Below are 20,616 nucleotides of genomic sequence, written 5' to 3' on the forward strand. Positions count from 1 at the left end.
GAAAGGAATGCATGCACTAAGTAGCAAACAAACACTAGGTAGGTAGGTAGGTATAGAGGAGAAAAACATTTTGGGTATTCGGTTAACGAGCCCAGTGGTCGAACTAGTACCATGATGGTCTTGTACCAGCACCAATCCAAAAGCAGAAAGGCGTGGCCAGCACAAACTTCACCCAGCGTACCTGGAGGAATTGTTAAACGTGGATGGAGTGCTTCACAAATTAGTGCGAAATATAAACAAGTATGTGAATGAAAAACGTCGATTGACCGAAGTAACGAGCTGGTGCTTAGTGACCAATCAGTTTATTGATTTACATTTTTAGTTCATTATTTAATCTTCGATTAGACACTCGTCTGTGTTTTTGACATACTGGTGTGATTTTTCCCCGTGGATACATGTTAAAAAAGGAATAAAGAAAGGTAGGTGGTAACTGAAGTACAATAAATAGGTACCTATCACTGCTAACAGTCGAGCGAAAGTGAACACTCTGAGATTTCTTGGACCGCTTGCTAATCGAAGAACCAAGTATAGGGTTTTTTTATCCATTTCGGTTATAAAAATTGCTAGGAAATTGGCCTAAGTGGATCAGATGGACTTATAATTCTTTTTTCTGCTTTCACAGTCTACCATTAACCAGCAAGCTCACCTAAATGATCATTTACAAAGTTGAAGAGAGTAACTTGTCTATAAATAGGCTACTCAATGAGGTAATGAAGATTATCAGTTATTTAAATAGAAAAACTGTTTCTCTTCATCAAGGTGGTTGGGAGGGAATAGTAAACTAGACCTAGAAGAAATCTTTTTCTGAGCACCTTGAATCTTACATTTTGATAATGTCGTATAAATTAAACGATACAAATAGCCCCATTAGCCCCCTTAAAACACTGCTCGTTCAAAAAAAAGAAAGTCTTTACTCCTCAGGCATATCCGTCAATAAGATGTGGCCACCTCCATGCAAAGGCAAGATTAAAGCAAAATAGATATTAATTCATAACTGGACCAACTTTAATTCACAAGTTCAAACTTTCATTATTTCCGAATTATCGAAGTACATATTTCAGTTTTCGAATTTGATCCAAAAATGCGCTACCAATGACTATGACTTATAGACGAGATAATCAAATGTAGGTATAATGTCTGGTGGTGACGTCCTAATTTCCCGAACAAGAAAAGGTTAAGCTGTCCGATGATTATGAGCTTTTGCGGTGCGCTAATTGAATGGAACAATAAATACCAGTATTTTCGAATAATATTTTGGTATTTGATTGAGAAACAATATTTACTCTTTTCGTATTCTAATCATCTACTGATGAGGTGGGTGACATATTCTTATACCAATAGGTACTCAAAGATGAAGAAATATACCTACTTACCTCTATGATTCAAAGAGTTTGGATATTATAGGGACAAAATATGGGGCAAAAATCTACAGATTTCTTACTTATATAGACGAATTATTAATCTCAAAGCTTTCATGCATAACCTATTTACTAGGCCATATTTCTGTCAAAAAATATCGTAGATACCATTGGTCAAAACCATAATGGTAAAGTCTATAGTTATACCATTGATAGATATTGTTATGTCCTTCACCAGTTGGTACTTACATCTTCCATTATCTCAGGTAGATACAGGCCACGCCTTCTTCGGACAATAATAGTTATGAAAACTCCAAAGTATCGAACGTTATGTCTGTTTATGTCAATAAAAGTATTATGGTCGTATGGAAGGTCAACAGTCGAAAAATAAACAAGGGAAAATTTTCTGGAGATTCAAAGTCATATTCCATCAATTAGATTATGGAAATATGGAGAGAAAAAATATCAAAATTTCAAGCTTCACTTGAAATGTTCAAACTTGTTAGATCGACTAGATAGATACAAAGGGTTGAAGTAAAAATAAAATTGAAGGTTTTCATTCATCATCACTCGTTGTTGAAACAATGCCTCAATACAGCCTGCCGATTTTCCAAAGTTATTGATAGGGATCCTTGAAATTAAGATTTTTTTTTATTGTGAAAATAAAAGGTGAAGATTCATTGAATTTTATTTAGTTTGAAGGAAACTGTAGGTGTGTTTTATGGTTCTTAATAGATCATTATCATAGTAATGAAGACTGCGTCGAATAAAAAAGAAACGTTTCTTTATTGTACGTAGGAATATTGAGTATTCTGAAATTTCTCAATTTGAACTTTCCATGCGGAGGCGAAGATGTGAATGTGAAAGAATTCAAACAAAATGTTAGCCTCTTTTTTAAATTTAATTTCCAAATAGAAAAATATATTTTCGACGAAGTTTCAGATTTTCAATGGCTCAACATATATTATCGGCTGTAGAATTAGATATATCACCGACAAGGATTAAGGATCTAACGGAAAAAGATCTTGCAGTCAATTTAGAAGATAAGGATTTATGGATGAGGTTTAGATGTTTCACTAATGAGATGATAGTCACTAAGAATGGAAGGTAATTTTGTTTCATAAAGAAATTTTTCAATAAACACTTATTTTCCTAAAATAAGAAGAGAATTACAACGAGCGTTCAAAAAAAATTGTCTCTGGATGTTTGATGTTCTGTACCTGAACAATCTCGATAATTCTGAAAGATAACCACAGAATGCTTCAGTTGATACAAGCCATAGACATAGAGACTCGTCTCTATGTCTATGATCCAACCTGTTCGAGCATAGAGCAACAACCTTCAGAATTCCATAGACATTTTTTTCAATGCTCGTTAAAATCATAGACAAATAGTCTCTATTTCTATGGCTAAAACTGACCGTTATTTTGATCACAGAAGAATGTTCCCAGTGGTGAAAATTTCAACATCAGGACTAGATCCAAAGGCTATGTACACTGTTCTATTGGAATTCGTTCAAATGGATTCCCATAGATGGAAATACGTAAACGGAGAATGGGTTCCGGGGGGTAAGGCGGAAGTTGCCCCACCTAATGCCATTTATATACACCCGGAATCTCCCAATTTTGGGGCTCATTGGATGAAGGAATCCATAAGCTTTGCAAAAGTGAGTAGGTACCTACCATAGAAAAGAACTGAATTGTTGGAATCCAAAAATAACATAATGAGATGTTGATATATAGTCTCTAATATATTTCAAAGTCATCTTGTTACCAGATTTCCAAACTCACGATATTATATCTGACAATTTTCACATAACCTTCTGGTTGACCATATTCCGTTTTTTTTCTTGCACTTCATATATAACGTATTTTAGGTTAAATTGACGAACAAATCGAATGGAAACGGTCAAATAATGCTGAATTCTCTACACAAATACGAACCAAGGGTGCATCTGGTTAAGGTGGGGACAGAACCAAGAAGGGTGATGACATTTCCATTTCCGGAAACGCAATTCATAGCCGTTACAGCCTACCAAAATGAAGAAGTGACTTCTTTAAAAATTAAATATAATCCGTTCGCTAAAGCTTTCTTAGACGCCAAGGACCGACCCGAAATTTCTTACAGTCAAAAAGAGTTTGCCAATAGTTATTCCTCTGAGCAGAATCAGTACCAATGTGAGTAATTTCAGAGTGAAAGTGAATCTATAAATAACAACATGAATATTTGTTCAAAAGATGGTTCCTGGTTTCTCCAACATCAACCGATTTATTCAACGGTGTCCAGTCCGACGATAGCGAAAAGATCCCATAGATTATCACCTTATCCAACAGTTCAGAAACAGAGATCTTCACCAAATTCACCATCACCAACAGGTATTCATTGATCGTTGATCGTTTTAAAATACGGAAACTAACAATAGTTCGAATATCTCTAGAATACACCCCTCCAGAGCACATCCAAAGCTGTTCCTTCAACAACGTGAACACGTATGCAAGTTGGTCGCCCCTTACCTCTCAACCTCCGACTACAATAGTAGGACCTTCCTTGAATTGCTGGTCCATACCATCGTCTCCGTCTTACGCCACGAGAGGATATCAGCATGCCCCTTTGGCTAACCTTGCCAATGTTTCCTACCCGACGTATTTCAACCAAGATCCGGCCTGCATGCACCATCAGAATCCCGAGTATGCTAGCATTTCCCTTGTAAATAGTGACGTTACGTATACGCAACTAGGTGAGTAAAATTTTCTCATTACTTCAATTCACTTTAAGTCTCCCGCTACTTTAAGCCACCTGCTAGGCTACTTGTCAATCATTTCAGCCAATGGATAAAACCACAGAATATAACACATCAATGACACTCCTGAAATTTGTGGCATGCAAATCTTTGGAACATAGAATAGTTTTCGTTCATAGTCATTCTATGTCAGATTCAGTGTTCATTTCTGTGTTCCGCAGCGCATAGAGGAATTGTTTTTACTAAGTTGAAAGCTTATTATTCAATATCCAATGGAACGTAATTTTCAGATAGTGGAAATACGATAGCTTACCAAACCGACCTACTGGTTAAATCCGAATATGAATCATCCGCAGCTCAGAATCCACCGGAATCCTCAGAATCTAGTACAAGCACAACTCCTGTCCAGCATGAATGGATGAATCATAGGCAATACGATGATGTGAAATGAGTCATTGTTATCTTGTAAATAAATTGTTGAAAGTTCACTTTGTAAAATTAGAATAAAACCCTTTGAATTTATTGAATTATTAAAAGACCATTCTCTATGGTTAGCCAGAGACAAGAGGAAATAATTTCCTGTCTCTATGATTATAACCTTCTCTCCAGTAGATTTTGACACAAGTTGAGAATTGAATATACGTTTCCAGTTTCCAGCATTTGATACTAAAAAAGCGTTGAAAAATCGTAAGTAGACACACAGTCAACTGTACTTTCGTTTAAAAAAAAAATAAGAGGATGGATATCGAATTAAATTAAAGAATCACTTAACTTATTTTGTAATTTTCATCTGCTCAGAATACTTTTTTGCACCTTATTTCTCATCTCGAATCGAGATAAAAGATTCTGAATAAATTCCACCATGGATATTCCAACATCTCCCTATCAGTTGTTCTCATCGTTCATAGTCACAATTTTCGCCTTAGTCTGAATGTCAGAAACTTTCTCTTTAGAGGATTTCGCAAAATATGACGAATTTTTCTCCCTCTGGAACGTGAGAGTACGTCTCATCGAATGCACTGGGACAATGGCTGAGGTAGATGTGTAGGACGTCGAAGATGCGATATCTTTTCTTTTTCGTTTTTCCGTCAAGAACCAGGAGAAGTTCTCGCTATTCGATGCTTCATAGCCTTTAGGAGTAGCTCGTGTTTTCGATGGGCAAATGGTGGGTTCCGATAGTTGATGCTGTACCTTGAATCATCGAAATTCATCGTAAATTATACGTTTATTTTCTATAGTTGAACGTAATGCTCAGCTTTTTTGTGGTTTCTTCTTGATTTGGCTAGAATCATAGAACGTTAGTTCAAGCTAAGCGCTACGTTACAGAACATCGATTTTCCACAGTTTGCTTGATTTTTTCGAAAATATCCTACCGATGAGTTGTTGACGGGAGTGTGGGGAGCGGATTGTGATATCATAACCCTACAATCTCTGTCCATATCGCGATTTCCCCAAACAAATCTTATATTATTTTCTGTGACATCTCCTGACTTAACAAATCGTCTGGCGTTCTTCGGAGACCTGAAAAAGATTGTTTAATGTATACGAATGGAAATTTGAACAAAAATTATCGATACTTACTGGGCCAACATTGTTTTCTGATTGGTCCGGGTCGTGTTTCTCCTTACCGGATTCGTCGAAGTTTTTTGAGACACTCTCATGGAACTGTAAGAGTTTTTTTTATCGCGATTCCTGGATTGTAATTTTGCCTTTCCATTTCCCATACCAGCTAGGAAAAAACGAGAATTTACGAACCTTAGATATTGATAAACATAAATTATATTCCTACTCACTGCTGTTCTGTTTTTTCTTGGCCTGGGCCCAACAATACATGACAGCCGCGAAGCTGTTATGATGACTTGGTTGTCTCTGAAAGATCGGGGGTTTTCCGATCTGTCGACCGGCTATAAAATACGTCTCCATCGGACCCTTTCCCTTCACCTCAATAACACCTCTCAATCTGACGTCATAGCCGCGTACAGCAAGTATCTGAAATAACTGACGTTCTGATCGAGAAAAAAATCATTGGCTCCAATGTTGGCCCGAACGTTGGGAGTTGGCGTTGGTAAAGACGGCAGAGAGTAAACTTGACATCCCACCGTTGGCTACGACGGAATTTAAGTGATATTTGGGCAAACATTGGAGCCAATGTTGGCGCGAACGTTGGGAGTTGGCCCAATGGTGAAGACAGCCGAGAGCAAATTTGACATCCCACTGTTGGCTACGACGGGATTTGAGTGATATTTGAGCAAACATTGGAGCCAATGCAATACAATATCATTGGTTTCAAAGTTGGAGCCAACGTGTGAGGACCAATGAAAGACAACAGCATTGGTGACAACATTGGGGCTAACATTGGGTCCAAACATGCGGGCAACATTGGGGCCAACCTTGGAGCCAACATTGGGCCCAACCTCGGGGCCAACATTGGGTCCAATATTGGAGCCAACGCGTCGGGCCAGTGCGAATCGATACGATTACCTGCGCTGTGTGTTTCGGCACCTGTATATGCCCGATTATTCCGGTCGAGTCCATGCGGGAAGCCTCATTTACCGTGTTGCCCCAGATGTCGAAGACCGGTTTCCTGGCCCCGATGACCCCGCATATCAGGGGACCGCAGGAGATGCCCACCCTCAAGCCGAACTCGTTGAAGGAGTCTCCGTTGATCTCCTCGAGCTTTCGACGCAGGAGCAGGGCGAAATCGACGAGGGCGCAGAGGTGATCTGTGTTGTCGAAACGCGGACTCGTCTGCAATCGGAAAAAAAAATTATCGGACGCCGTTTTTCATCGACGGCACTGTGGACAATAACGAACTAATAAAAAAAAAGGTATCGGGGGTGATTTTACACCAGAGCGGTCACCCATCCAGGTCTTGAACTCGGTCGACGCTTCTCGGTTTGAAAATTTACGAAAATCCAGATCTGATACAGTTAAAAACTGGTAAAATTCTGAAAAACCTTCCAGATCCGGATTTTTGATTTCTTCATTAACTTACGCTTTTTCTATTTTGATCGTGGGTCGGATTGAGTCCAGATGCAGCCATATATGTTGCAGTTGCGCTCACAGTTTTAATTTTTTCTATAGAACTGAATCTTTCCTCGTCCAGCAGCTCATCGAAATCCGCTGTAAAAAAAAGAGTTTATCCACATAAAGTCGAAAAAAATCATATCTACCGATAATTTCATTCAATAATCTGATGCACTCTACGCCTTTATTGACGTCTTCCGAATAGAAGTCGTTGAAATTTGGGATGCTGGCGAACATTACTCCTACTTCTTCCCTGTACTGGGAAAAGAGTTCCTGAAATAAAGGATCAATGCTTAAATATAAATACATACTGCTTAAATAATGAAAAAAAAACTCACATCGCTATTTCTATCGCTGCTCAAGTAATGGTGGGCCACGTGATTCGGCAAAATATTTTTCAGCAGTTGGGTGTTGTTATGTCTGGTTTCCAACATATCCTGAAGTTCCCTTTCCGCCTGTTGTTTCCACAAAAAATCCAGTCTGGAAGATACTTCGACGAGTCTTGCATGGTAAGCCACCATCAGGAAAAATACCACCAGGAGGATCAACATCTGAGCAGAGAGAGATATACATCTGGAATAGATATGTTGCCAACATTGCATCGAAAAAATTACTGAATAGAAATATGACATACTACGCCACTGTCTTCTTCCAATAAATTCCCGAGCACACTAAATTCTACAAAATCAAATTGCTTACGTTTCCCCTGTTCTCCTCTCGAACACATCGTAAAACATCACGATGCAAGTGGAGTAAACGCTAACCATGACCAAGGCTAAAAGCAATTTGACCAGATAGTACAACTTCAGAGCTGCGGCCAGGGCAATGAGGCACAAGACCCAAGTAAAAATGATGTACTCCATCGAGTTTTCATCGCAAATTTCCAACTCCCCACTGTCAAAGTCTTCGACTTCTCTCTTTAACCTCAACCGACTCTGAACGATCAAATTCTTCTCTTCATCGTAACTGATTTTTTCGAATCCACGCAACTGTCTCAGCTTTGCTTCCAAGTCTCGAAGGAGCGCTTCAGATTTATCCGTCAAAAGTCTCAAGTAATCCGTTTCCAGGATCAATTCGTTAAGCAAATCGTTCGTGGTACTGTTGTTATTGATGATATTATTGCTGTGTTCGATGTTGATATTATCTTTTTCGTTCAGGGATATATTCAAAGTTAGCTCTTTCGGTCTGCCGATGGCAATTTCTTGTGGAATCTGATAACGGATAACGTCGTTATTGATTATCTTATCTGAAAGCAAAATTAATTATTTTCCATTACAATGGTTATAACGTGCTAAAGAGTATTCGTCGTCAAGAATTTTGAAGCGAGATATTATTCTGTGCTCGAACGTAACTTCGGTTCTGTCATAGACATAGAGACATGTCTCTATGTCTATGAAATGTCTCTAAGTCCATGGGTTCGATGGCTTCGAGTTCTATGGCTTCTGCTGTTATTCTGTGGTTATCTTTCAAAATTGATCAAACTGTCATTTCAGCGTTTCAGATATCGCGGAAAGTCTTCTAGGCATTTTTCCTAAGAATTTCCCTCATCGAAAATTTCGCTGGAAGCTAATTTCATTGAAATATTAACATATTTTTCATTTTCCGAACAATGTGCTGCTACAAGCGAAGTGCCACGCTTAGAAACAGAACCTTAAAAACACCGAAGCCTACTCGACGACGAATTTTCACCGTTTTCTTCAATTCATGTGGAATATTCACCATTTTTGCTCAAATCATACGAAGAAATGCATCGTCTCTTATCCACAAGCGTGATTGAACTGGTGATAGCCATGACGATTATGACACCACATATGAAAGCTGTTCTGCAGCTCCTGTTATGAACCAGTGTTCTAGAAATCTTCTGCAGATATTCAGGAAATTGATCAAATTCTTCCGCCATCACTATGACGAATGTGGCGAAAAGTATGATGGTAGTGCAGGTAAATACAAGGCAGACGTAGTTTTCTCTGGAAATGAATCGATCTAGAATGAAATAACACTTTTTGATATGGAGAAACATACCCTGGTTTGAAGATTATTATTTGACATGTTACCACAAAAAACCAAATAATGAGACAACACAGCATGTTCGACTTGAACATATCTTCCCTTATTTGACTGAACTGGAAAAAAAATATTCGTTCAGGGAGGGCTTGGAAATGTTGTGAATAATGTGGTGATACAAGCTAAGAAACAAGTTAAGACACTGAACATTAACTTTCACTATTTCACAGAGACGAATATTTTTGAACGCAAACATTATGGGTCATAGAATGTGATGATAGGTATAATCAAAGAGTAAGTAGTGACTCTTTGGTATTAAGGAGTATGTTATGGAGTGATGAATACAAAATGTACAAGCGTTTTGCCACACCTTCTTTTCCATTTTGATATCTTTGAATCTCAAAGTCCAGGGATTCACGTTCGCACTCCTCATCCTCTTATTACTTTCGATTTCTATGCAGTGATCAGTGTGATCCAATATGTCATCAGCTCTCTGACCGCATTCGTAATTCTTCGAATCGCTATTTCTTCCCTTGTGATCATTTTCGTTCGAATTCACATTGTACCTCCCTCTTGAATGAAACTCGTTTAAGGATTCTAAATCGTCGTCCAAGTTTCCGGTAAGCGAATGATGTAGCTGAAAATGTAGATTTTCACATTCTGTTCACGCTTGTCAAATCGAGACATACGTTTTCGAAGGGAATTTCTGGGGTCCAATCTGTGGTGTTCTCTTCTTCTAAATTTATGCTTTGTTGGATTCCGCTGTCACTTCTTTCTCTCGAATGAGACGCATGTGAAACATTGGGAGTTTGCATTATACTCTGTTCGTTTGCGGACCAAAGTCTTTAATAAAATTAAAGCATTTTATGAACCATCAGAGTTCAAACAAGGATAATAGAGAATAATGTTCGAAGAATTCGTCGTCAAATAGGATATACAATTCTAAAAATTGTAGCGCGGCTAGAAAGCGCGGGTTGTAAGCGCTTCAAAACTGCAGAGCCTATTTGGCAAAATAATATAAAGAAATCAAAATTACATATATTGAACCTGAAGAATTCTTACCTAGATATTGAGGCGAATCTTCTCCTCTGTGTTATAGGTTCAACCTGTTTTATCAAGTAAGTGGTAACGTTATGTTCCTTCAAGTAACTATCTCTTTCAGCACCATGACCAGGTTCAACTTCATAAGCGCCATTCAAACATCTTAAGGTAGCTTCAGAAATATGAACACGGCTGCGATAGAACAAGAATAAAATTGACTGCGTACATTTCTGAAAGAGGTTAGCCTAGTCGTTTTCCGAAAGGAATGTTACTTTATTGTCGTAATATGGCCATAATGTTTCGAGTTTTTGAAATTCAAAACATGAAACTGTCGCAAAAAGGAAGTCATTTCTAGACTGAATAAAAAATGTATCTTTCCTTGGTGAGTTTGCGCAATCCGCAATATAAGTAGGCCATAGATATTTGATATTAGTTCTTTGGATCTTACCACAGAGTGATGCAATATTAATAGGTCTATGAGTCATACCACAGTGACCTTGTAGATAATTGTCTATGATCTCACATAGTTTCTAACGTGCGTTCAAAAAAATTCGTCGTCAAGTAGGCTATGAAATTTTGAAGGCTGATGTTCGGTATATCGACGTTCAAAATTCCATAGCCTACTTGACAACGAATTTTTTTGAACGCACGTTATGTTTCTCATTTCGTTTTGAAATTCGTCATAGAAAAAAAGTTCTTTATCTTCCCCTTCTGTCGATTAAGGTATGCATTTGGAACGTTCATGTTTTTCGAAATTCCATCGAAAAAAGTCAGCTGTCAAAATTCCATACCTCACGCCAAAAGAAATATGACTTCTTGTCTTAGGTACCCGTCCTAATATGTTACTTACTCTTCTTGTCCTCCTGCCTCCATGTGATTAGCAAGATGAACATCAGATGACCAAATATCAAACTGCCATTTTCTCAGACCCAAAACACCGCATAGGACGGACCCTGAATGAATTCCGATTCTCATTTTTAAATCTACCTGCGAAAATTCATAAAATCGACTCGTTTTCATCAAGAGTGTGGTAATTCACTCGAAATAATCACCTGAGTTGCATGCCCCGCATCTCTGATCGCTTTGATCATGTGCAGTCCCATTTCCACGCTGCAATGAGCATGATCTGATCTGAGTTCAGGTAGCCCAGAAACGCAGTAATAACAATCTCCCAAAAGTTTTATTCTCAAGCAATGATTTTCCTGAGAGAATAATGTTGAGGTGATTCCGGAGAGAATATTCGTAGATTTTTTTGTACTTACGTCAGCAAGTCGATCGAATCTTGCGAATAAATCATTCAGTATCCTCACCAATTCGTAAGCCGTGCACCTACTGGCTAAAGCTTGAACATCACTTTCATTCAGTACTTCGTAACTTTTTAATTAATTTAATTTCACTCACCTGTGAAACCTTTAATATCGGCGAATAATATGCTCACATTTTCGTATCGGTGAATATAAATCCTGTGAAATTGTATTGGTTGGAATATGCCACCTTTTTCTTCTATTTCTATATCTCGTATCATCTCTCTAGCAACAAAGTCTGGCAAAACTGAAAGGAAATCTAATAGGAAAAGAAATATTTTTGGAAATTCTCAAGAAGACAATAGGTTTAAAGAAGCTATTGGTATTAGAAAATCTCAAAGTTGGAATCTGATACAGCGTCCATAGAATATTTAGGATGTCTGTTCATTCCACAGACAAATTTATAATTAGTTTGTCTATGTCATTTTGACATAGACATATATAGACATAGGGACATGTCTATGGGTGTGTTCATAAACTTACTCCGAGAGTAGAGTATGAGTATGTTCATGCTCAGAGAGCATACTCTGAGGAACTAAAAGTACGTTTGTGAACGCTTCGAGTAATCAGAGCTTACTCAGAGCTTGCTCTGAGTAAGTTTGTGAACGCAACCTATATGTCTATGATTCTGGATGATACACGTTCACAGAAATTCCATATCCATAGAGAAACATTGACATTCGTGAAATAATAAAGATTTTTCGTTCAAACTTTTTTTAAATGGTTTTTCGGGTAATATACCTGATAATAGTAATTTTTCTTGCTTCTCGTTCTCATATTGTGTTCTATATCGAGTACCCATCGATCGATGAGTCTCAAGAAAGGCCCTCCTCTGACTTCTATCTGTCAGAAATTTAGTGTACATCCCTGCAAAATTCACAGCAAGGTACAAGGTGGCGTCTGCGCAAATTTTCCTGATTTTTGCGTTTGTACCTGTAGCTGAAACCTGTAAAAAATCTACACATTTTCACGGAATATTCTATTATACATTCATTAAGTGATGTATTAAGTGTTCTGTACGATAATATAAATATCAATTGATACATTACACACTCATCCACTGTTTCGAAAAGTTCTATAGATACTATGATGAGGTGACCCGTTGCTGTTAGAAAACCAGCAATCATGCACCATCTCAAAGGCAGAGGAAGCATCGCGTACAAGACAAAAATAATGAATAAACAGTACCATACAAGCTCGACTTTCTTCTCAAATCCTATTCCTTTACCAATAAAACCTGCAAATTTTTCTTTTTGAGATTCACTTTGAAAATACTCTTTGCATGTGATTTTTGTTCAAATTCATTTCTCCGTCAATGAAGAAAAGGTAGGTAACTTACTCTGCATTGTCAATAAAAGCCAAGTACTCATGGCAGCCCAGTGAAGATAGTTGTTGGCAAAACATTTCCACCATCCCAAAACGCAAACGGCAATATTGATTGACATTGAACACACTGTCCATATTATGTGATCTGACTGTAGGACAATAGTCTCATTGTCTTCCGGCAAAAAGAAAATCCACAACAGAGAAAGAACCACCTGAAAACATTCCTCACTATTCATTTTCCCGAAGAAGATGGTGTTTCAAAATGTGATACACACCTTCAATATGAAATCCACGATATTAACGATAATTAAAGCTTTTTGTCTTTGTCTATGGGAATATCTAAGATAGGCCAATTCTAATTTTTTGCAGTGAAAACTGTTGGTAATTGAGGGCCAGTATATCCCCTTGTACATAAGACCCCTTTTGAAAACAGTCGCAAAATCAGCTAGAACATTGATAACGTTATTATTTCGTATCTCCGAATGGATACAAATAAGTATAAACACCGAATAAATGGGATTTACCCTGGTAAATCTTGGTGATTTGATCGTCAGCTTCAAGTGCATAGTCTTCTTCGAAACACTCGTTGTAGATGTCGAGGATTTCCTCTTTTTTGCTCTTCCTCAGGTAAGATCCTTCCATCATGGGTGGTCTATAATTGTCTGGCACAACTTATTCGACTAGATGATAAAGAAGGGAATGAAGTGTTTCCGCGGATATGTGGAAAATTTTGAATTTGACGCCGTTTACGTTGATGAGCTTCAACAGAGTCGACTATTGCAAAAGTTGAATTGGTTTCGAATGTGAAAACCATTTTGTTGCATACCTACTCACAATTTGTACTCTGGAATCCTTCAGAAAATCACATTAGATCCAAACATAACATTGTTAACTAACTTTGGAAATAATACTGCTTGTTCTCGATCTACCAGATAAGGTGTGATAATAAATTGGTATATTATCTGTATGCAAGATAAAATATCGATTTTTTGCGGAGCAACCCCCCATTCTGAATGATATATCATTAAATGCCCCAAAGTAAGAATTCAAATTCCAAAAGAATATGATTTAGGGTATGAAAAAGTTTAACGTCTGTAATATTTAGTATTTCTATGGTCTGTTATTTTCGAATTTCTAGTCAAAAGTCAAAATTGTCTCAAATGACTCATTGATGATGAATTATTCTTTTATGCTCCAAGTCTTTTGGACTGGAATGCCTCTCGGAGAAGCAGCTCGTGTTATTTGGCCCACTCTATAACCCTTTTGTTACGCCACTGAAAAAGAGCATCTTCCAGTTATGAATGTTCTATGAACTAAAGGTGTGAATAAATTTATTACAATTATTTCAAAATAGAAAGCTTTATTCAACATTTTATATAATCTTTCATGTCAATTTAACAATTTAAAATAGATTCTATTTGAGTCCTTAGTTCTTCTAATTCTTCATCTTCCTTGGAAGTGCCCTGAGTTAAGACTTTTTGAATTTGTTCCAGTTCATACACGAGCATAGTTTTCACATGAACATTATCAAGATTTTTTTCATATCCTTGGATTCTTCTAGAAGCGATAAAACTTATGAATTCGTTGAAGTCCCTACAGTTTATTCCTACGTGACATTTCAAAATTTTTTGGCACTCCGTATGGAAATTTTCATCACTTGACAAGTGTTGTAATTCTTTCTGTATTTCCATCAATCCCTGAAGAATGTTTGATTTCATATGGTGGATATTAGTTGCATTCACCCAATTGTGGTTGATTGATATGGTATCTGCTAAATTCCAGACTTGATGATACCACTTCGAAGGCACAAATAGGGCATCACCTGGATGTTGCATTACTATGAAATATTTAATATTTTTTGGCAGGTGTTCAATACTATGGGGAAGTTGGCCAAATTCATTGATCAAGTGAGTTTCTTGTCCAGGTGGGAATAAAATCCACTTCTTTAAACCACATATATTCACGGACCAGCTGAAGGTGTCCATTACATCTTTATGTAGTGGTGTCCTAAAGATTTCAAAAATTAAAAACAAAATGTTTCATAATAAATCACCATACCATGATCCAGTAGGACCCATGTAAACAAATCTATAATCATCCTTTGAATTGGCTATTAAATATTCATTCAACCAATCGGATGAAAAATACTGTGGGACTTCATAGAAATCATCATCTTTATATTCATTCTTCAAGTGCCAATCCTTCAGATACAATAATTCCATTCCTTTCTTGTCTTCTGCTGCGCTATACTCTTTCCAATAATCCACATATTCTTTGAATTTCATAGTTGAAGTTTTATGAGAATCAAAAAACTTTTCATCACAGTGATAGACCGTTATTACTGACTCACCATATTTATTCTTAAGGTATTCAAAATTTGGTACCCCATTTTTACACCAAGCTTTGGTAGACTTCCACTCTCTTCCCACTCTTTGAATGAGACATGGAAGATTTCTCATCATGTGATATTGAAAGAACGTTTCATAAGGTGGGCTCTTCATTACAGGTACAACATCTTGATTCAAACCGCAGTCTTTATCAGATGAATTCGCTTGGAAATTAGGATCACTTAGGTCATTTGCAAAGGAATCCTTCATATTTTATTTTTCAAAAAATTCCGTCAGTCTACAATGGTTCATTTCTACTTTCTCATTACTTATTTTGAATACCAATACCATTGTCCTTATACAATGCCAATACGGTACCAAGAAAAATAATCTGATTCGCTTTATAAAATTCTAATAATTAGAGGTAAATAAATAATAAATATTGATATTCATTATTGTTATTTGTTATTGAATTGAGAGTACAGATTACAGTGATCTTTATGCTTTGCAGAGACATCTGCAGTCTGCGGTGAGAAGGTAAAGAAGGTACCTTACATTTTTTGTTTCTTTATCGTGCCATCTCTATCTTCATATAAGAAGTAATGTATACACGAACCAAAAAAAATTCTCTCTATACCATATTTGTCTTTACATTTTTTAAGTATTTAGTGGTCTTGTGAAGTTAGTTGGCACTGCGAAATAAAACATTAAAATTTTTTTTTATTCCTGATAAATGTAGGAATCTACATTTTCTAGAAAACATCAAGGCAGCTGTCAAATTTACTAATCAGCCGATATTACAGGTATCTGAGCAATCTGTATCTATGAAAAGCTTATCTGCCATTTGCAAAAAGGTGTTTCAAAAAGTTGACTTTTTAAGTGTTTTTAGTGTTCCAAAAACAATTGTTGAACAACAAATAGTCATCAGCTCAATAAACAAATGTTTAAATGGACGCTTCGTCCATTATTACTCAAGTATCTAGGGAAGATAAACAATTGAACAATTATCCTCCCGAAAAAGGTAAATAACAATTGACAGCTTTTTCGTTATTTCTTGAGAATTACGTTGTATATTTGTTCATCTTCAGTGTTTTATTAAACTTTGAAATGGACGTAACTTGAATATGCTAGTATCAAATTGCTTTGGCCCATCGTATTTTGCACTATTAACGAATATTTCATTTCTGGAAAGTGGCCTATCGCCTATCACTAGACAACAAACAGGCTGTTGATTATTTAGTCTAGTTAGTACAGTGGCTAACCTTGAGCCAGACTATGGTGCATATTTACTCACCTGTTCAGTAGACGGTAACAGGAATCCTAATTGAATTTTCAAACTGGAAAAATTATTTATATGACCTTAATTAATATGAGTATTCATCCCTTCCTGTGTTTGTCTTAAGGAATATGTATTTATTGTGATGAACTGAAGATTGATGAAAATAATGATTAGTATTTGGCAAATGATAATTCCAATTGTTTTTCAGAAACACTGCCAAATGATGAAAATGACATATCAGAAGAGAAAACCCAAGAGCCGAAAAGTAGGAAGAAACTCAATTCAGGTGGCTTCCTCAGATCACTGCTATGCTGTTTGGGTGGAAAAAGTAAAAAGGATAATTCGGAACAAGGACTTGATGGATCACAATACAGACAGTACATTTCTGGCAGTAGAAGTTCTTACTTGTTACCTGCCATACGACATCAAGACATGCATAAAAAGTGTATGGTCATAGATTTAGATGAAACCTTAGTTCATAGTAGTTTTAAGGTTAGTCCCTAGTGAAGTATCCAGTAAATACCTTAAAAATCTAAAAACTAATTTGTTGAGTTCATAACATGTTTATTTTTTTCAGCCTATAAGTAATGCAGATTTTGTTGTGCCTGTAGAAATAGATGGAATTGTGCACCAAGTTTATGTTCTGAAAAGGCCACATGTCGACGATTTTCTGAAAAGAATGGGAGAATTGTACGAGTGTGTCTTATTCACTGCATCACTAGCTAAATATGCTGATCCGGTTGCTGACCTTCTCGACCAGTGGGGAGTTTTTAGAGCAAGACTATTCAGAGAGAGTTGCGTTTTTTATAGGGGCAACTATGTGAAAGATTTGAACAAACTTGGTAGGGAGTTGCAGAAGATAATTATTGTGGACAACTCCCCAGCATCATATATATTCCATCCAGATAATGCTGTGAGTACACTTGATTTGTTCGTTATTTCATCACGTTTATTTGTTGGATTGTTCAATAATTTTTCAAATAACTTATTCGTCACATAATTTAAATGTGTGGAAAGTTTGTTTATGTGACGAGAATCTTTTTATTATGTTCATCCAGGTACCGGTTGCTTCGTGGTTTGATGACATGAACGATTCTGAACTTTTGGACTTGATACCTTTCTTTGAGAAGCTAAGCAAAATGGACAATGTTTACACAGTGCTGTGCAACTCAAATCATCCGTATAACAACGGTGGACCGCAATCCAACGGTCCACCGATAAATTCATCATCCGCAAATTTTCCAAACAACCATGTGGTGACAAATACGTAGCAAAACATGATGGCTGTGGGTAAAATCATCAATGTCGTTTTTTAGGATTTCCTGAAAAATTTTCTATGGCGCTGGGTAATGCAAGGCATTACTTGTAAATATGTAATTTATGTACCATATCTATACATATTTATATATATATATATACATATACATATTATGGTCAGCTCTTAATCTCATTGCGCTGATTTTTATATTGGAGGTAGTAAATTTCTAACTTGGAAATTACGTCAAAACTATTATGGAAACAACGTCGACAAAACAAATTCAATTACAGGATGAAATACGTTATGAGAAAAATTCGACCCATTGAATCCTCGTTGACGATGCTAACTAACCAAAAGTTGAGTGCCCATGGTTTCGTGAGCTTTTGGAAATTCCGAAATTTTAGCAAATAAATCTGTTTGAATTTTTCTCATAGACTTTCCGATGCAAGCATTTATTATTCCGTTGAATAACGAACATTGAACAATCCCTAACTATGATTGGACTGCGGAAAAAAAGGAACAAGCAATCGAGACTTGACGCGATTTCGACTATCGCGATTTTTTTACCAATAAATATTTCGATTGGTGTGAATAATCACGAACATGAGAAATTATTTTTTTACATCATACTTATTTTACGTAAGATATCAGCAAAACAAGGCTTGCAAAAATTTTCAATGACAATATGTATCTTTTTATATTCGGACTGATCCAGGGTGGAGCAAGAGGGTTTTTCGGACCGAACTTGCGTTTTTGAACAGGTAAGAGAAGGAAGTTTCATTAAATTTTATTCTTCAAGATTTCAAAAAATTTTTAACAACATTCAAGAGCTTCATGTGAAAAAATTTTTGAGAATACTTAAAACAATAAGCGATTGCATTCCGACTACTACCAAAAGAAAGAGTTGATTCACTGCTGTTTGGTACTTAGGAGTAAAAGAAAAAAAATGAAAAAAAAAACCCAGCTTACGTGATTTTAAGACTGCATATCATTTTTCTACCAACTTTCTAAGTGTACTGTTGTTATATATTCTATTTTCCAAAATTCATCCCACTTATACCTGAAAACGAGTACTTCTTGAATAAAAAAAGGTGTAAATAATTGGATATTATTAAAATAATATAAATAAAAATAAATATTTTTAATTTTGACGATTTCACCCATTTGTGATTAGAAGACTGTTCTTTCATGATGAATGAAAACAAGGTTTTCAAGCCTTTGATGTTTTTAACCTTTCGTTCGTAAAGAACCACTCAACAATTCTAGTCTAAAAATCTTATCGGAAGTATATTGTGAAAATTTTACAATTACAAGTAATTGTTATTTTTATACAAAAAAGAAAAAAAGTTGTTTTATATTATTTTATTTATTTTAAATTTGTGTTATAGTTAAAGAGATCTAAGTCGAAACTTATTTGGATTTATTTATTTTTCTTGTATATTTGTCTGAATTGAAAACCTTGTTTATCGTTATTGTGTTTCTCATCATGTTAAAATTGCTCTATGTGTCTTGTCACTTCTTGAATATCAATTTCAATCCGCTGAATTTAAACGTTCAATCTACCCATGGTCCATTTTTGATTTTGGCAATCTCGTCATCTTCTGTTTTACTCTAAATTGATAAAAGTATCGATTTTTAATATTTATCGAGTATCGGCTTTTTAAAGGAGTATTCCCAATTGAACACTGTCGACAGTGTAATTCAAGCCAGAGTATGATGATGCCACAGTGGCCTTAAAAATTCTTTTTTGATATTTTAGAGTTAGATGTAAATTTTCAACTGAAAACGCGCATAACTCACATTTTTCGAACTCTTTTACGAACTCAAATTCTAAGGTGTGTGATTTAATTTGTAAATTTCAACAAAATGTGAATTAATCAATATGAAAACGTTTAATATTGATGATACTTTTTATGGTCCAAAAACTAACGTTGATATGACTTTTTCTGATGTAGAACCCTGAAAACTTGTTCATAACGTATTCGGGAGTCGTGCTTATGAATCAAATGCTTTCGTGGAAAATAACATTGTTATAGTTTTAGTCTTATGATATTCTGTATTATAATTCATATGTACAATGAGTATATTAATTCATGTATATTATTATGCTTTTAAATTGTTACCTTAAATATTATTCATTTTGCAAGTACTTATTTTCTCACATAAATATTAATGGTGTAAAAGGAAATGTAGCTGAAGTGACATTTATATTTTCATTTAATATAACGTTTGGTAATTTTCATCATCAGGAGTTTCTTCTGAGTTCCATTGGCTGATCTCCGCAATCTTTTCAAAATATTTTCTTCTGTTTATTACATGGAGAGAGTACTCGAGAATTATTTTGTATATTGTCCGAGACAATGACGAAAGTTTCGTACCTCCTGAGCCCCTCTACCTTATTTATTCTGGATTTATTGTGCATTTCTTTCTAAGGTGCGGGATACTTGTAGTGCGGGGTACTAACAGTAAATATACACAGCTCAATCTCTCAAATCACACTTGTAGATGATGAAAAAACTTGTAAATAGTTTCCAGAGAGCCGAGATTGACCAGAACAACCGATAATACGGATGCTTCTATCGAAAGAAAGAGATTCGAGAGGTTTAGCTCCGATAAATATTTATATGTATTGAAATTATCAATATTAGTTTTATTATCGCTCTTCATAGGTTAATAAGTTTTATTTTATTTGTTACAAAGAATTATAATAAATTTATTTTTGTTGAAATGATGTAGCTAAAATGTATGTTCGTATATTGTCATGTGAATATATTCTTCAGCCTTGATTTGTGAATAAAAGCCTATGAAATTATGCGATTTCAATCATTACGAGATCGAAGGTTTCCTCACAAAGGTGGCTTGAGAAAGTTTGGTCAAATAGAGCAATTTCCAAACCTTTCAAATCAGCCGATTCTTCCCCCTAGCAATCCTAATGAAATTAGTTACACCGAT

The 20,616-nt window shown here is 35.9% G+C and overlaps 5 protein-coding genes across 7 annotated transcripts; 2 read left to right on the forward strand and 3 right to left on the reverse strand.

The window, feature by feature from the left end:
- Positions 1 to 4: 4 nt before the first annotated feature.
- On the forward strand, positions 5 to 4,620 carry LOC123311855 (T-box transcription factor TBX19-like). Of its 3 annotated transcripts, none has more exons than XM_044895955.1 (7): positions 5 to 419; positions 2,295 to 2,465; positions 2,796 to 3,024; positions 3,235 to 3,535; positions 3,596 to 3,733; positions 3,796 to 4,095; positions 4,389 to 4,620. In XM_044895955.1, exons 2-7 carry the CDS (start codon positions 2,308 to 2,310, stop codon positions 4,547 to 4,549), a joined length of 1,287 nt encoding a protein of 428 aa, XP_044751890.1. In that variant the 5' UTR covers positions 5 to 419; positions 2,295 to 2,307; the 3' UTR covers positions 4,550 to 4,620. The 3 variants fall into 3 exon arrangements, with proteins under 3 accessions (XP_044751890.1, XP_044751891.1, XP_044751892.1); XM_044895956.1 differs by having other exon boundaries at positions 2,301 to 2,465; XM_044895957.1 differs by lacking the exon at positions 5 to 419 and having other exon boundaries at positions 2,337 to 2,465; positions 2,810 to 3,024.
- A 241-nt stretch (positions 4,621 to 4,861) lies between these two features.
- LOC123312298 lies at positions 4,862 to 5,617 on the reverse strand. The gene is made up of 2 exons (XM_044896659.1): positions 5,472 to 5,617; positions 4,862 to 5,289 (listed from the first exon to the last, which is right to left on the reverse strand). Exons 1-2 carry the CDS (start codon positions 5,535 to 5,537, stop codon positions 4,984 to 4,986), a joined length of 372 nt encoding a protein of 123 aa, XP_044752594.1. The 5' UTR covers positions 5,538 to 5,617; the 3' UTR covers positions 4,862 to 4,983.
- A 58-nt stretch (positions 5,618 to 5,675) lies between these two features.
- On the reverse strand, positions 5,676 to 12,458 carry LOC123310733 (adenylyl cyclase 78C). The gene is made up of 17 exons (XM_044894367.1): positions 12,216 to 12,458; positions 11,572 to 11,721; positions 11,433 to 11,512; positions 11,223 to 11,372; positions 11,021 to 11,157; positions 10,192 to 10,362; positions 9,819 to 9,972; positions 9,500 to 9,766; positions 9,148 to 9,248; positions 8,845 to 9,092; positions 7,825 to 8,371; positions 7,464 to 7,698; positions 7,272 to 7,398; positions 7,094 to 7,221; positions 6,580 to 6,846; positions 5,892 to 6,087; positions 5,676 to 5,827 (listed from the first exon to the last, which is right to left on the reverse strand). Exons 1-17 carry the CDS (start codon positions 12,337 to 12,339, stop codon positions 5,676 to 5,678), a joined length of 3,234 nt encoding a protein of 1,077 aa, XP_044750302.1. The 5' UTR covers positions 12,340 to 12,458.
- Positions 12,459 to 14,140: 1,682 nt separating this feature from the next.
- Positions 14,141 to 15,615, reverse strand: LOC123310747 (2-oxoglutarate and iron-dependent oxygenase JMJD4). The gene is made up of 2 exons (XM_044894390.1): positions 14,859 to 15,615; positions 14,141 to 14,807 (listed from the first exon to the last, which is right to left on the reverse strand). Exons 1-2 carry the CDS (start codon positions 15,395 to 15,397, stop codon positions 14,195 to 14,197), a joined length of 1,152 nt encoding a protein of 383 aa, XP_044750325.1. The 5' UTR covers positions 15,398 to 15,615; the 3' UTR covers positions 14,141 to 14,194.
- Positions 15,616 to 15,934: 319 nt separating this feature from the next.
- Positions 15,935 to 20,476, forward strand: LOC123310748 (carboxy-terminal domain RNA polymerase II polypeptide A small phosphatase 1). The gene is made up of 4 exons (XM_044894391.1): positions 15,935 to 16,148; positions 16,615 to 16,898; positions 16,984 to 17,319; positions 17,465 to 20,476. The coding sequence occupies exons 1-4, from the start codon at positions 16,076 to 16,078 to the stop codon at positions 17,675 to 17,677; spliced, it is 906 nt and encodes a 301-aa protein (XP_044750326.1). The 5' UTR covers positions 15,935 to 16,075; the 3' UTR covers positions 17,678 to 20,476.
- The last annotated feature ends 140 nt before the right edge of the window (positions 20,477 to 20,616 follow it).

Source organism: Coccinella septempunctata, chromosome 4, assembly GCF_907165205.1.
Source record: "Coccinella septempunctata chromosome 4, icCocSept1.1, whole genome shotgun sequence".
NCBI classification, from domain to species: Eukaryota; Metazoa; Arthropoda; class Insecta; order Coleoptera; family Coccinellidae; genus Coccinella; species Coccinella septempunctata.